This window comes from Moschus berezovskii, chromosome 3, assembly GCF_049115385.1.
Source record: "Moschus berezovskii isolate FMDL1 chromosome 3, NW_MosBer_1.0, whole genome shotgun sequence".
Lineage (NCBI taxonomy): Eukaryota > Metazoa > Chordata > Mammalia > Artiodactyla > Moschidae > Moschus > Moschus berezovskii.
In genome coordinates, this window is record NC_142462.1 from 83,941,806 (window position 1) to 83,956,051 (window position 14,246).

Here is a 14,246-nt window from a genome sequence, read left to right on the forward strand (position 1 = left end):
AACGAGATGAATAAAAGTCCCTTTATATAGACAAATGGATATTCCATTGTTATCACAATGCACCAGCTGCCCCCTTGAGCTCTGGATTTGGGAGAAGGCATCAGTATTTTTTAAGATTCTCAGGCAATTCCAGAGTACAGTCAGGATTAAAAACAGTTAGTTTAGATGATTAGACTTAAATACTAGAATTCTGAATCACCTGAGGACTTAACTTAGCTTCTTATTAAGAAAAAAGCCCTCACTCTTCAGACTGTAAAAGTACAGTATCATGGTCTGACCACAGCATGGAAAGTGTTCCTCTTTTAATGACTACATAAGGATGACCTGGCAGAGGTTTGTTACAGGAGGAAGCCAGAAGTTCACAGAAGTAACATTTTCATAAATCAGGATGAAATAAAAAGGAATCATTTGCATTTTTATAATAGATATATGCCTTTTAGAATTATTTGCTCAGTTAAAGTAATTCTCTCTTTATAAACTTTGTTTAGATTTTGAAAATTTACCTGGCTTATCTGCTGAAGATTTTGTCACTCTATGTATCATACATAGATATCTTGATTTTAAAGTGAGTACCTTCTTAGCCTTGTTATTAAAATCTAGTATGCAAGTCATCAGTTGGGAAAGATCTATTCATATTTGTGAGAAATAATCCACATACTATGTAGCTTTTATTTTTCATTTTACATCTGATACTATTCAAGGAGCATACAATTAATTTATTGGGTATTTCCATGGGATAAGATTTCATCCAACTTTTAGTTTATAAAGGAAGATAGACATTACTGACATAGAAGCCTAACAGAATCTTTAAAATATAATTTATTCTCTTTAAAAGGGTATTTAGAGCTAGAATTGGGACTTCTCTGGTGGTCCAGTGGTTAAGAATCCATCCACCTGCCAATGCAAGAGACACGGGTTCGATCCCTGGTCTGGGAAGATCCCACATGCCACAGGGCAACTAAGCCCTGTGCCACAGCTACTGAGCCTGTGCTCTCGAGTGAGCAACGGGAGGAGCCACTGCAATGAGAAGCCTGTGCACGGCAATGAAGAGTAGCCCTGGCTCTCAGCAACTAGAAAAAGCCCACACGCAGCAACGAAGACTCAGTGCAGTCAAAAGTCTCAAAAAATAATTTTTTAAAAAAGAGCTAGAATTGAATGAATTATTACTTATTAAAATAAATTATTAATACTTATTAAAGTATTGTTTTATCATTACATTATTCAATGGTCAAATATCAATTAATAGTCCTGGGTTGCTTACTTTGCTGGTTATATACTTTTAGGTAAATAAATGCCTTTGAACTTTTAGGAAAGCCTTTTCAAGTAAACATTCTCTTCTAATATTAGTACTATGTACTGAATGCTGTAAATGAATAAATCTCTATTTAAAAAGGGAAAGCAAGGTTTAATTTTACCCATATCCTGGATGCATATTTTTTTCCTCTAAATTTAAACATACTCAAATGCAGTAATTTCCATATACCCCAGTATATGAGGTGGAGCTACAGCATGAAAATCAACATGTTAAGAGTTTTAGGTCAAGTATTACCTCTAGCTAGAAGATGAGGGTCAAGGCCCTATTTCTCAGATGACTAGGTACCAGGATTCCAGAAATCTGTATCTTCACTGTTCTATAAATTCATCTTGACCCAGCCTTCAGACAGGGCTTTAGGAGGGAACGCAGCAGTACTTCGGGAGGATGAGAGTAAAGCAACAATTTGTGCAGCTGTGAAAACAGAGTAACTCTAAAGGAGAGGGCAGTGATGATGGCAATGAACTACACTTAGATAGCAGAGCCTTCTCTGTGAATACTTATCATTGAAAAACATTAGGTAAGTGATTCCTGAATACGCAAATGTAACTGTTGCCCCAAATCATTCCCAATGCCACTTATTCTCAAAAAGTAAGTTAGGAAAAGCTGGTTCAGTAAGTGTTAACTTTGGAATGATCACTCAAATACATTTTAGGTTACCTAAAAGTATGTCATTTATTTTTGGTTAATTTAACTTTTTTAAACTTTGCTATAACAGATTGGAGAAATATGGAATGAAATATATGAAGAAATAAAATTAGAAAAGCTAAGACCAGTCAGCACAGACAAAAAAATTTTGGAATCTATTACAGCAGCATCAGAAAATATTGGAAAGATGGTTGTTTCTCTGCAAAGTGAGATGATTGAAAGCCAAGCACGCCAAGATGTGCAAAATGAACAAAAAGTATATACAAAAGTAAGCCAAAATAATTTCAGTGTATAAACTAGTTGAAATTATCCCTAAGGTATATTTGCCTTACTTGTGAATGCTTCAGCGCTTAGAGTCATTTTGTGATTTTCTTTTATAGTTACTTTCTGTGTCTTTGTACAGACTGAAAGAAAACATGGAGTGAATAGCTTGAAATGCAATTGCTGTACTCATTGCTGGTCTATGACATTATAATTTTGTTTCTAAAGGCTTACATTTCCATTTTTGAAATGTCAGAGTTTCAAAAATTGTGGTCTATTTAAGTGCGCACATTTAGAAAATTCTGACAGTGTGTCTCTGTAAGTTTAACCTCAACGAGAAAGTCAGCCCTTGTCACTCTGTGACAGGCCCTCACTAGTATGCCAACCACAGGCACATCTCCTCACCTCAGTGCCAAATCACATGCTGTGAGCACTCTGTAAATGTTCTCTCTGACTTTAGCTAGTCAGAAAAAGCCTGTTGGGAAAATATAAGCCATTTTCTCCCAAAGCTTTACACAGGTGAGAAACAACACACCTGAAGTTTTTGAGCAAATAGGTTAAGTGACTAAGTGAACTTGTCCACCAATGCAGAGATGATATAGGCTCCCCATTGCTGCTTGGTGATCCTTTATGACCAAAGTTAAATATTTAGAACTCTTTAAGGTGATTTCCAGAGTGTTTTTCTATTGCCTGATGTTTTCACTTATACTGTTAAATGTTTATATCTTCAGTCTAGTGGAACTTAGCATCCACTTACAAATTCTGCTCCATCTTAGATACCTCCCTTCTTAAAAGTTTTATTTGTTGGAGAGTTTTTATTGCAAGGATACTGCCATTTAAGCCATTACTTTGATTTTTAGTGGAGCACCCCTGATGGAAGTTCTGCTTCTCATTAGTTATATTGAGTGGCAGGATTCTGCTGTGTGGACTAGCTATTGCTGATTTGCTGATTATCGTTGATTTGTTATCATGGCTCTGACCCCACTTATTTTTTAGCAGTTGTTTAATTAAATACTCTTAGGTTCATAATTTAAGCTTAATAATATACTATATACCAACCAAGGGCATGTGTTTTCTGATTATATATTTAGTGGAGAGTCTGTTGAGAACCACAGTCTTTGTAGTTTGTCAGTAGTATTTCCCAGACTGTAACTCCACAACAAACTCAGCACTCTCACAAAATTGCTTATCTTGCTGAAGTCATAAATTAGAAGAAGCTCTACCAATATAATCTTGCCTAAACTATCATCAGTGGCAGCAGAAATCTCTTTATTTTCTCCTGTGGATTTGCTATTGGGTCATTTATGTGACTTGCTCTGGATTATACTCTGTTTTTGCAAGTGATACTTATTTAAAACAGTATTGCTGAGAATGATTATTGTTATTCTCATATTTTATATTTTTATAACAACAGTTTTTCATTACATTTCATGGGAAGCAGTTCAAACCTTGGCCACATAGTGAGGAAAGGATTTTTTTTTTTTTTCATTTTAAGACTTTCATTATTTAAGTTGTTAAACTCTAATCTTTTTGCTAGTTGGCCTTAAAATTTATGTTGGCAAAAACTAGCTCTTTCTTCAAAATAGAGGTATTCAAGCCCTTTGGAATCCTTTCGTAGAAACTGGAACTCTTAATTATTTTTCTCATTTCAGATACAAGCCACACACAAGCAAAGAGAATTGGCTAATAAATCATGGGAAAATTTCTTGGCTAGAACATCAAATGCTAAAACTTTAAAGGTAGGATTTTTTAAATATTATGATAACCACAACAAACAGCCAACTCTGACAGAATTTTTCAGGGAAATATTCATTCACCTTTTTCTGTTGATCTTTCTGTGGGATACCAACAGTCTTGATCCTCATTTGCGGTTTAGGATGATAACTGAAACTAAGTGTTTTTCACAGTTTCAGAAGATACCACTCTGAGTTTCATTTGGCTTAGCAGGGTAAAACAAGGATGGCGTTCCTGGTTTGCATAAAAGAGATGAGAGTTAGTCAGGAATAAGCAGAAGTGTGCTCCTGCTGTCCATTCTGAACCTTCTTATTCACTGATCCTTTCTGTAAGAAGCAGAGTGAAGGACACAAAAAAACAACTGTCCATATTGCCCTCTCGATCAAGGATGTTTTTCCCTGTGACCACCACAAGAAACATTATATTAAAGCTTAAATAGGAATTTGAGATGAACACCCCTTTGGGAAAATGTGATAACCTGCTTCAGCAATAAGCTTGAAAGTAATCTAAAAAGCTTATAATGCTAACTGTTCACTTGAAATATGTAAGAACACCATAGAGTTCCAAAATCTCATTACTTTTTTCCAACTTTTCCATTTGTGCTTGGGATACACTTTTACATAATGTGATAATTTGTCCTCTAAATATGAAATCGTTAAATGATATATTAGCCCACAAAACTAGTGGAACCATATTAAGATAGCAAAACTAAAATTAAGAACAAGCTTATTCAAGATACCATGCCTCCCCCTTCCCATGAAAAGTTCTTCCCAATGTTATTTACAAAGTATCCCCGTAATTACCTGTACTTTTAAGGAAGAGTTTATGAAAACCCTTACACACAGATCAGTTGTTACCTAGGATTTCACCTGTTCTAGTGCCTTAACTATTGAATTTGAAAGTAACTGCAGCAAATTATATAGTTTGCATTATTCAGAATTCTTAAAACATTTAAGTGTACTGGATTAGTATTTGTACAAAATAATTTGAAAACATGCATCATCTATTGTAAATTTAGTAGTTTATTCAACCATATGCAAAAAATTGAGCCTGATTTCTTTAGGAACTACTTTATCCCTTGGTCATATATTGCCAGTACCTCTAGAAATCTCAGTAACATTTTTAGTTGTTTCCTGCAATCTGCAAAGGATATAACTTGCTAATAACTATTTTCTTAGTCTAAATGAATAAATGCTGGATCTAGTGCTAATAAATTATAAACCAGACACAAATATATTTTATATACTTCTTTGTAAGTACCATAGTTAATGCTTTAATAACAATTTTATTTTCTTTCTAATTTAAAAATCTTCAGAAAGCAAAAAGACTTCAAGAGAAAGCTATAGAATCCTCTAGATATGGTGAAAGACCACCAAATGCAATATTTCACAGGACAGATATTAAAGGCCTTAATGCAACAGTAAGATTTTTTTTTCTCCATAACTTTTCTTAATAGATATTGAATTTAGTTCCCAAAGAATGTTATTTCCATGAGGTTTTGTCTCATACTTTTTCTTTTTGCTGTTAAAATGTCAAGTAGTTAAGGCATATTTATCCCTGCTCTTACCTAGTGCTGGTTTAGACCAGACCTAGTTATGACCAACCTTGATAGTATATTAAAAAGCAGAGACATTACTTTGCCAACCAAGGTCCGTCTAGTCAAGGCTATGGTTTTTCCCGTGGTCATGTATGGATGTGAGAGTTGGACTGTGAAGAAAGCTGATCGCCGAAGAATCGATGCTTTTGAACTGTGGTGTTGGAGAAGACTCTTGAGAGTCCCTTATACTGCAAGGAGATCCAACCAGTCCATTCTAAAGGAGATCAATCCTGGGTGTTCATTGGAAGGACTGATGCTAAAGCTGAAACTCCAATACTTTGGCCACCTCATGCGACGAGTTGACTCACTGGAAAAGATTCTGATGCTGGGAAAGGTTGAGGGCGGGAGGAGAAGGGGACGACAGAGAATGAGATGGCTGGATGGCATCACTGACTCTGTGGACATGAGTTTGAGTGAACTCCGGGAGTTGGTGATGGACAGGGAGGCCTGGCGTGCTGTGATTCATGGGGTCGCGGAGAGTCAGACACGACTGAGTGACTGAACTGAACTGAACTAAATTGAGCCCTCCAGGATTCCCAAGAAACTGCTGTAAACACTAGTCAAAGTAGATCTCTATATCTCATTGACAGAAAGTATGCAGTGCCTCCTTTGCTTGGCAAATAGATTCATGCCATATTCCAGTGTTCTTGGTGTCCTCTTCTGGAAATAATTTGGCCCTAATTGGAAAGGTCCCAAAGCCCTGATTTTTCCATTATTACACACTGCCTCCTAGTTACTATATGCAGTTTGTGTCTTTTCCAAAGTTAGCTAAAGGATGAATAGATTTTCCTTTTGGTGAAAATTTTTATAAATGAACTCTTAAATGTTTAATTTTGCTTTTATAGGTGCCTTCTGGTGGGGTAGTAACAGTGGAAAGCACGCCTGCCCGATTAGTGGGAGGACCTCTGGCTGATACGGATATTGCTCTTAAGAAACTGCCTGTTCGAGGAGGAGCCTTACAGAAGGTGAAAGCAGTAAAAACTGTGGATGAGCCAAAGAAGAGTGATCCCACATAAAATACTCTAAACGATTTTTGAAATAAATTCCACTTATAATTTTTAGCTAAATGTCTTTATATATAAATGTAAAGCAAACATTTTAGAATAAATATTTTAGTAAAATACTATTAAAAATAAAAGTAAGGACATATGATGTATTTTTATTGAAAATATCAACATATACTGTGAGAAGAGTTGTCATCAGTTTCTTTCTAAAGATTACAGTCCTCTTAACTGAAAATTGTAAAACATGTTGTATCAGTTAAGACTCTTTCAACTGATGTGAACAGGTCCAACTGGTTTGAGCCAAAAAGCAAAACCAAAAAAAACACAACAAAAATAAAATATAAAACTAATTAAAACTATAGGTATTGTTGGATCCAGGAACCAAAACTCTGTGAGTAGGATCTTCTCTTTTCCTAGACGTTCCTGAATTATATTCTCCCAGGTTGATATCCAGTAGGAAAGAGTGCATGCCTACCACTCAACAATCTCTGCAAATGTCTCTGCATCTTGGGACATTTAATTGGCCACATGCCCACTCCTGAAGCATTCATCATGACCTTAGCCAGATCTGAGAACTGCTTACACCCAGAGCCTGAAGGAGGCCAGTCCCATCTAAAGCATATGGGTGGAGTGGGGAATCAGGATAAGTACATAAGTTATTGTAAATATATATTAATATGAGCAGCAAAATTTTGCAGCAAATATGTTGGTCAAAGTAAAAGTTCTTCTCCTATAAAAACCAAATGTTAGTTATAAGCTAAACAATACAAATTAAAAATAAAGATGGTTTTCAAAAATTTATTTATATTTAATTGGAGGAAAATTGCTTTACAATGTTGTGTTGTTATTCAGTCACTCAGTTATGTCCAACTCTTTGTGACTCCATGGACTGCAGCACACCAGGCTTTCCTGTGCTTCACTATCTCACAGAGATTGCTCTAACTCATGTGCATTGAGTCGATGATGCCGACCAACCATCTCATCCTCTGTCACCCCCTTCTTCTCTTGCCCTCAATCATTCCCAGCATCAGGGTCTTTTCCAGTGAGTCAGCTTTTCACATCAGGTGGCCAAACTATTGAAGCTTCAGCTTCAGCATCAGTCCTTCCAATGAATATTCAGGGCTGATTTCTTTTAGGATTGACTGGTTTGATCTCTGTGCTGTCCAAGCAACTCTCAAGAGCACAGTTCGAAAGCAGAGTTCTTTGGTGCTCAGCCTTCTTTATGGTCCATAGGTATGTACATGACTACTGGAAAAACCATAGATTTGACTATATGGACCTTTGTCCGCAAAGTGATGTCTCTGCTTTTCAATATGCTGTCTAAGTTTATTATAGATTTTCTTCCAAGGAACAACTGTCTTTTAATTTCATAGCTGCAGTCATTGTCCACAGTAATTCTGGAGCCCAAGAAAATAAAATCTGTCACTGTTTCCACTTGTTCCTCATCTATTTGCCACGAAGTAATGGGACCAAATGCCATGATCTTCGTTTTTGAATGTTGACTTTTAAGCCAGCTTTTTCACTCTCCTCTCTCACCTTCATCAAGAGGCTCTTGAGTTCCTCTTTGCTTTCTGCCATTAAGATGATATCATCTGCATATCTGAGGTTATTGATATTTCTCCCAGCAATCTTGATCTTGTTATTCATCCAGTCCAGCATTTCACATGGTGTACTCTGAATAGAAATTAAGCAGGGTGATATACACAGTCTTGTCATACGCCTTTCCCAATTGTGAACCAGTCCGTTGTTCCATGTCCAGTTCTGACTATTGCTTCTTGACCTGCATGTGTTGGTTTCTGCCATACATCAACATGAATCAGTCACAAGTATACACATGTCCCCACCCTCTTTAAGATCCCTCCCACCTCCCACCCCCATCACACCCCTCTAGATTGTCATAGAGCACCAGGCTGAGTTCCCTGCACTATACCACAATTTCCCACTAGCTATCTATTTTAACTCTTAATATATAAATAAATCCCAATGATACTTCTCTTTAATGGGGATGGAAAGGGGGTGTGGAGGGAAGCTCTTTTGGTGGTGGAGGTATCTTGCCAAATAGAGGTAGATCCCTTAATATTGGATGTAGGGCAATAACTGTCTGTGTCCCTGTGTGTCATTATGTGTTTCCAAAGCCTGGAAACCCATCAACCCCCTTCTTCACTCAGGAAGCTGCAAAGTTGAGTTCACGTCCAGGGCTGGGAGAGACAAGAATCTCTTTCCTCAGAAAGGAAAATATGTTGGCATTTGAGTCTAGTCTCTAGGCCCATAGGGTGCACATAGCAGTGTACTGGTTAAATGTATAACAACCAGCTCTTCAAGGGGAAAAAGCTCTTATATATAGTGTTTGCCAATTTGCATGATATAAATATCCCCAGGATGACCAATTTTAAGCTACCAACATGGTGCTACTGTATGCAGAGTTGGGAAGACACGCATAGGATCCACTTGCATTATCAAATAAAAGAGGGTTCCAACACCCCCACTGGGCCCACCCTCTCCTACTTTCTCTTCCCTCTTCCCCTTACACTTCCTCCTCCAACTCACATTCCTCCAGCAGTTTTTCATTATTCCCTCTGTGAGGATAGTAGCATTTGCAATGAGAGAAGAAATGGCAGCTATTGATGTTGCTCTAATTAGAATGAGTTGCTAGTGACCTCTCTCCCTGGCCTGGCTGCCCACTCTCCTGTGGCTCATAGGGGTACATAATATGCATCATCTTATCAGTGAGCTTTGTCCTTGCTTGAATCCCTTTCTCTATTACCACCACCCCCAAGAGGACAGCAGAAGGCATAATTTGTTCCTCTTCTTCACAGGCAGTCCTAAGCACAAAGGTTCCATGTAAAGGGGAGTTGGGGCTTCCCAAGTGGTAATAGTGGTAAAGAACCTGTCTGCCAATGCAGGAGACTTAAGAGACGTGGGTTCGATTCCAGGTCAGGCAGATCCTCTGGAGACAGGCATGGCAACCAACTCCAGTATCCTTGTGTGGAGAATCCCATGGACAGAGGAGCCTGGCGGGCTATAGTCCATAGAGTCGAAAAGTGTTGGACATGACTGAAGCAACTTAGCATGCACGCACACATGCAAAGGGGAATTACTGAGACACAAGAACGGATGTGGACAGGAACATGCAACAATGAGATGGCCCATACAAAAAGCACCAGATACACTTTGGGTACATCTGAGATACATACAGAACCGAGATGAAGTGTCCATGACTAAGAGAAAGGAATGTTTACCCCATTTTGTAGACTATAAGTTCCTTCCTCAGACTCCAAGCTCCCTAAAGACAAGACAGAGACCATATCTCATTCATTGTGGTAACCAACACCTTAGTTAATTACTGAATAAGTGTGATGGTAGCCCCAGCTCACAAATACAGCAAAGTCCTGAACTCAAAGGGAAGGTTCAACCAACAAAACACTATACAGGGAATGCTAAACACAGACACGTTATGGTAGTTCAGATGCATTCACTTCATAAGAGTGGTAGACTTTCTCAAAAATGAGGCATCAGTACTATTACATTAATATGACCAGAGAGTAGAAATAGAATTGATATTACTTGGGTGAATATCATTTTTTGTATATAGTACCACTTGGTATCTCCAGATTTATTAGAACTGACTGTAATCAAAACAATCTGTGCCTTCTGTAGAATTTCTCCCTGTTGTTGTAACTTTCACCCATCAGAAAAAGGAAAGGTAAAATAGGGCAGGTTATTACCTAGCAGCCATTTAACAGAGGAAGAAATGTATGTGGATGAAGGGTAGTAAGGTTGCTTAATCCAGACACTTGTACTTGGTAGACAGACAATACCCAAGACCCCATATTGTAGTTCTAGGCATCCAGCAGCGAGTCAGCACATTAGTCCCTCCGTCTGACATTGTCACTAATTCTAACAAGTCTCCGTCTCTCCTCACATCCGTGCTCTCACTACATCACTCCTGAGCCCATCCAGCCTGGCTGAAAGGTGGATAGTATATTTCCTTCTCTGAGTCAACTGAGATAAAATTTTAGCTCCCAAACTTTTGCTAATAAACTAAATGAAAAAATAGTCGAGAAAATAAAAATGGAGTTTAGTGAGCCCAGATGAAAGTTGGCTTCATCACTGTTCAATAATGAGAATTTTACCACATGAGGGAGGCGTTCATTACATGATTAGATCCTTTCAGCCAGTGCTTGCCCATATTGGATGAAAACCAGTGAATAATTAGGTGAACAACTATTGTTTTTCTGTTCCTCAGTCTGCCTTCTGGAACACAGGGTACATTTCATATCACAGGGAAAAACTATGATGTTCACCCTAAGTCTTTGGGGGTCAAATATCCAGTTTATTTAATCATTCCAGACGATGAATCTGGCCACCTCTTTCTGAAGTGCTGAAATCTGTTAATATTCCTCTATACTGAGACCAACAGAACCAAACAAAAATTTAAAGGTTTAACATAGATACATAGAGGGTATAATAAAACTAGTTCTTCTCATTTTTACTCACCTGTGGCCAACACAGCCTAAGCTTACATTAGTCATTGGCAGCCATGTTTCATGACCACTTATATTTAATTTATGTAGATAGTTCCTTTTCAAGGAAATGTAACATAACTTCCCATTCCCTAAAGTGTGGGTTATGCTTAATGCCTTGCTTTCAAAGAATACAACATAGAGAAGGGATAGTAACTTTACAGCCAAGAAATCTGGTAAATACTACCTTGCATACTAAGTCACTTCAGTTGTGTCTGACTCTTTCTGATCCTATGGACTGTGCAGACTGCCAGGCTCCTCTCCCTATGGGATTCTCCAGGCAAGAATACTGAAGTGGGTTGCCATGCCCTCCTCCAGGGAATCTTCCCAACCCAGGGATTGAACCAGCATCTCTTATGCCTCCTGCACTGGCAGATAGGTTCTTTACCACTAGTACCACCTAGGAAGCCCAAATACTACCTTCAGTTCAGTTCAGTTCAGTTCAGTCGCTCAGTCATGTCCGACTCTTTGCGACTCCATGAATCACAGCACACCAGGCCTCCCTGTCCATCACCAACTCCAAGAGTTCACTCAAACTCATGTCCATCGAGTCAGTGATGCCATCCAGCCATCTCATTCTCTGTCGTCCCCGTCTCCTCCCACCCCCAATCCCTCCCAGCATCAGACTCTTTTCCAGTGAGTCAACTCATCGCATGAGGTGACCAAAGTATTGGAGTTTCAGCTTTAGCATCAGTCCTTCCAATGAACACCCAGGATTGATCTCCTTTAGGATGGACTGGTTGGATCTCCTTGCAGTCCAAGGGACTCTCAAGAGTCTTCTCTAGCACCAGAGTTCTAAAGCATCAATTCTTCGGCGATCAGCTTTCTTCAGTCCTTAAACACCATCCATGGGGTATGTCATGTTGACAGCATATACCCTTGATATGAAGTGTTGAGGACAGTGCTTTACCTCTGTAGTTTTCATCCCCCAAAACTTATCATCCCCATCAAAATCAGAGAAACATCAGGCAAACCCAAATTGAGGGACATTCTGCAATATACCTGGCCAGTATCTGGAATTATCGAGGTCATCAAAAACATCTTCTTAGAGTCTAAGGAGACATGACAACTCAATGTAAATGGTGTCCTGGATGGGACAGGGTTGAGTGGAGTACAATTCTTAGTTTTCTTTTCCCTTATTCCAAATCATCAGACTGGAACAACAAGAGAATATAAAGGGGGAAAACTAGTGGAATTCAAATAAAATATGAAGTTTAATTTAGAATATATCAATACTGGTTCATTAGTTATGACAAACATACCAGACTAATGTAAGATGTTAACAATATGGAAAAATAGGTGTATATAAGAACTCTCTACACTAGCTTGCAACTTTTCAGCAAGTGTGAAACTATTCCAAAATAAAGAGCTTATTAAAAGTAAAAAAAAAATTCTATAGGAAGAGCAGAGGAATTTTAAGCATAGGCACTCAGTAAATTAACCATTGTATCACCTCATGAAGAAATATTTTGGGAGCAATATTAGATGGTTTTGTTTTGTTTCTCTGAGCTTTGAAGAATGTGGGATCTTGGTTTCCTGTCCAGGAATCAAACCCATGTCCCCTGCAGTGGAAGTGAGAAGTCCCAACCACTTGATTTCCAGTGAATTCCCAATATATGTTTTGCTATCTTTTTTTCCCTCCTCAGCTTTAAGCACTCTGGAAAATAACTGGTTTTGAATTAAGCTATAAGAGTTCAGCATATACATAAAGCTGTGAAACTTATTGAGTCTTTACCATAATACCACTGCAAGAATGGGTGGGTTTGGGGTTTTTTCTTTTTTTTTTTTTTTTGGATCATCATCTTGTCTGACTAGTCTGATGATTTGTAATAAGGAAAAAGAGAACTATGAATTGTTCCCCACTCAACCCTATTCTGGCTACCATCTCTCTTTTTTGAAAAAAAAAAAGCTTATATTTTGACATCATAAAAGTGATTTTGAATTAGTTACATTATTTCCTGTTGCATCTTTGTCCCACAGCAGTGACAACTCTGGGAGCAAGGACTGTGTCTGGATTGCTCAGCAGTGTACCTCCAAGCTCAATGAATTTGTGTTGAATGAATGAGTGAATGATGAAAAAAGAATAAAATTTTCTATATACAAAAGACATGATTTATGCCCCAAACCGGGGGGATTTAACAGAGCACCAGAAGGTCAACACCAAAATCAGACTGATTATATTCTTTGCAGCCAAAGATGGAGAAGTTCTATACAGTCAGCAAAAATAAGACCAGGAGCTGACTGTGGCTCAGATCATGAACTCCTTATTGCCAAATTCAGACTTAAATTGAAAAAGTGGGGAAAACTACTAGACCATTCAGGTATGACCTGAATCAAATCCCTTATGATTATACAGTGGAAGTGAGAAATAGATTTAAGGGAATAGATCTGATAGACAGAGCCCATGCAAAAATACACTTGATAAAGGACAGAAATAGTATGGACCTAACAGAAGCAGCCGGAGAAGGCAATGGCAAGCCACTCCAGTACTCTTGCCTAGAAAATCCCATGGAGGGAGGAGCCTGGTAGGCTGCAGTCCATGGGGTCGCTACGAGTCAGACATGACTGAGCGACTTCACTTTCACTTTTCACTTTCACACATTGGAGAAGGAAATGGCAACCCACTCCAGTGTTCTTGCCTGGAGAATCCCAGGGACGGGGGAGCCTTGTGGGCTGCCGTCTGTGGGGTCACACAGATTCGGACACGACTGAAGTGACTTAGCAGCAACAGAAGCAGAAGATATTAAGAAGAGGTGGCAAGAAAACACAGAAGAACTGTACAAAAAAGAACTTCACGTGTGAGTGTGATTACTCACCTAGACCCAGACATCCTGGAATGTGAAGTCAAGTGGGCCTTAGAAAGCATCACTATGAACAAAGCTAGTGGGGGTGATGGAATTCCAATTAAGCTATTTCAAATCCTGAAAGATGATGCTGTGAAAGTGCTGCACGCAGTATGCCAGCAAATTTGGAAAACTCAGCAGTGGCCACAGGACTGGAGAAGGTCAGTTTTCATTCCAATTCCAAAGAAAGGCAATGCCAAAGAATGCTCAAACTACTGCATGATTGCACTCATCTCACACGCTAGTCAGGTCATGCTCAAAATTCTCCAAGCCAGGCTATTCAGCAATATGTGTACCGTGAACTTCCAGATGTTCAAGCAGGTT

The 14,246-nt window shown here is 38.6% G+C and overlaps 1 protein-coding gene across 4 annotated transcripts in view; it reads left to right on the plus strand.

The window, feature by feature from the left end:
• The window catches only part of CFAP69 (cilia and flagella associated protein 69), a 55,876-nt gene extending 48,551 nt beyond the window's left edge, over window positions 1-7,325 (plus strand). For 2 of the 4 annotated variants that reach the window (XM_055421045.2, XM_055421046.2), the window contains 5 exons: window positions 489-565; window positions 2,031-2,228; window positions 3,874-3,960; window positions 5,271-5,375; window positions 6,398-7,324. In XM_055421045.2, coding sequence (XP_055277020.2) covers window positions 489-565; window positions 2,031-2,228; window positions 3,874-3,960; window positions 5,271-5,375; window positions 6,398-6,568 — 638 coding nt within the window. In that variant the 3' untranslated portion in view covers window positions 6,569-7,324. Of the gene's footprint in view, window positions 1-488; window positions 566-2,030; window positions 2,229-3,873; window positions 3,961-5,270; window positions 5,376-6,397 lie in introns of all 4 variants that reach the window. The other 2 variants (XM_055421042.2, XM_055421044.2) reach the window with 2 other exon arrangements.
• The last annotated feature ends 6,921 nt before the right edge of the window (window positions 7,326-14,246 follow it).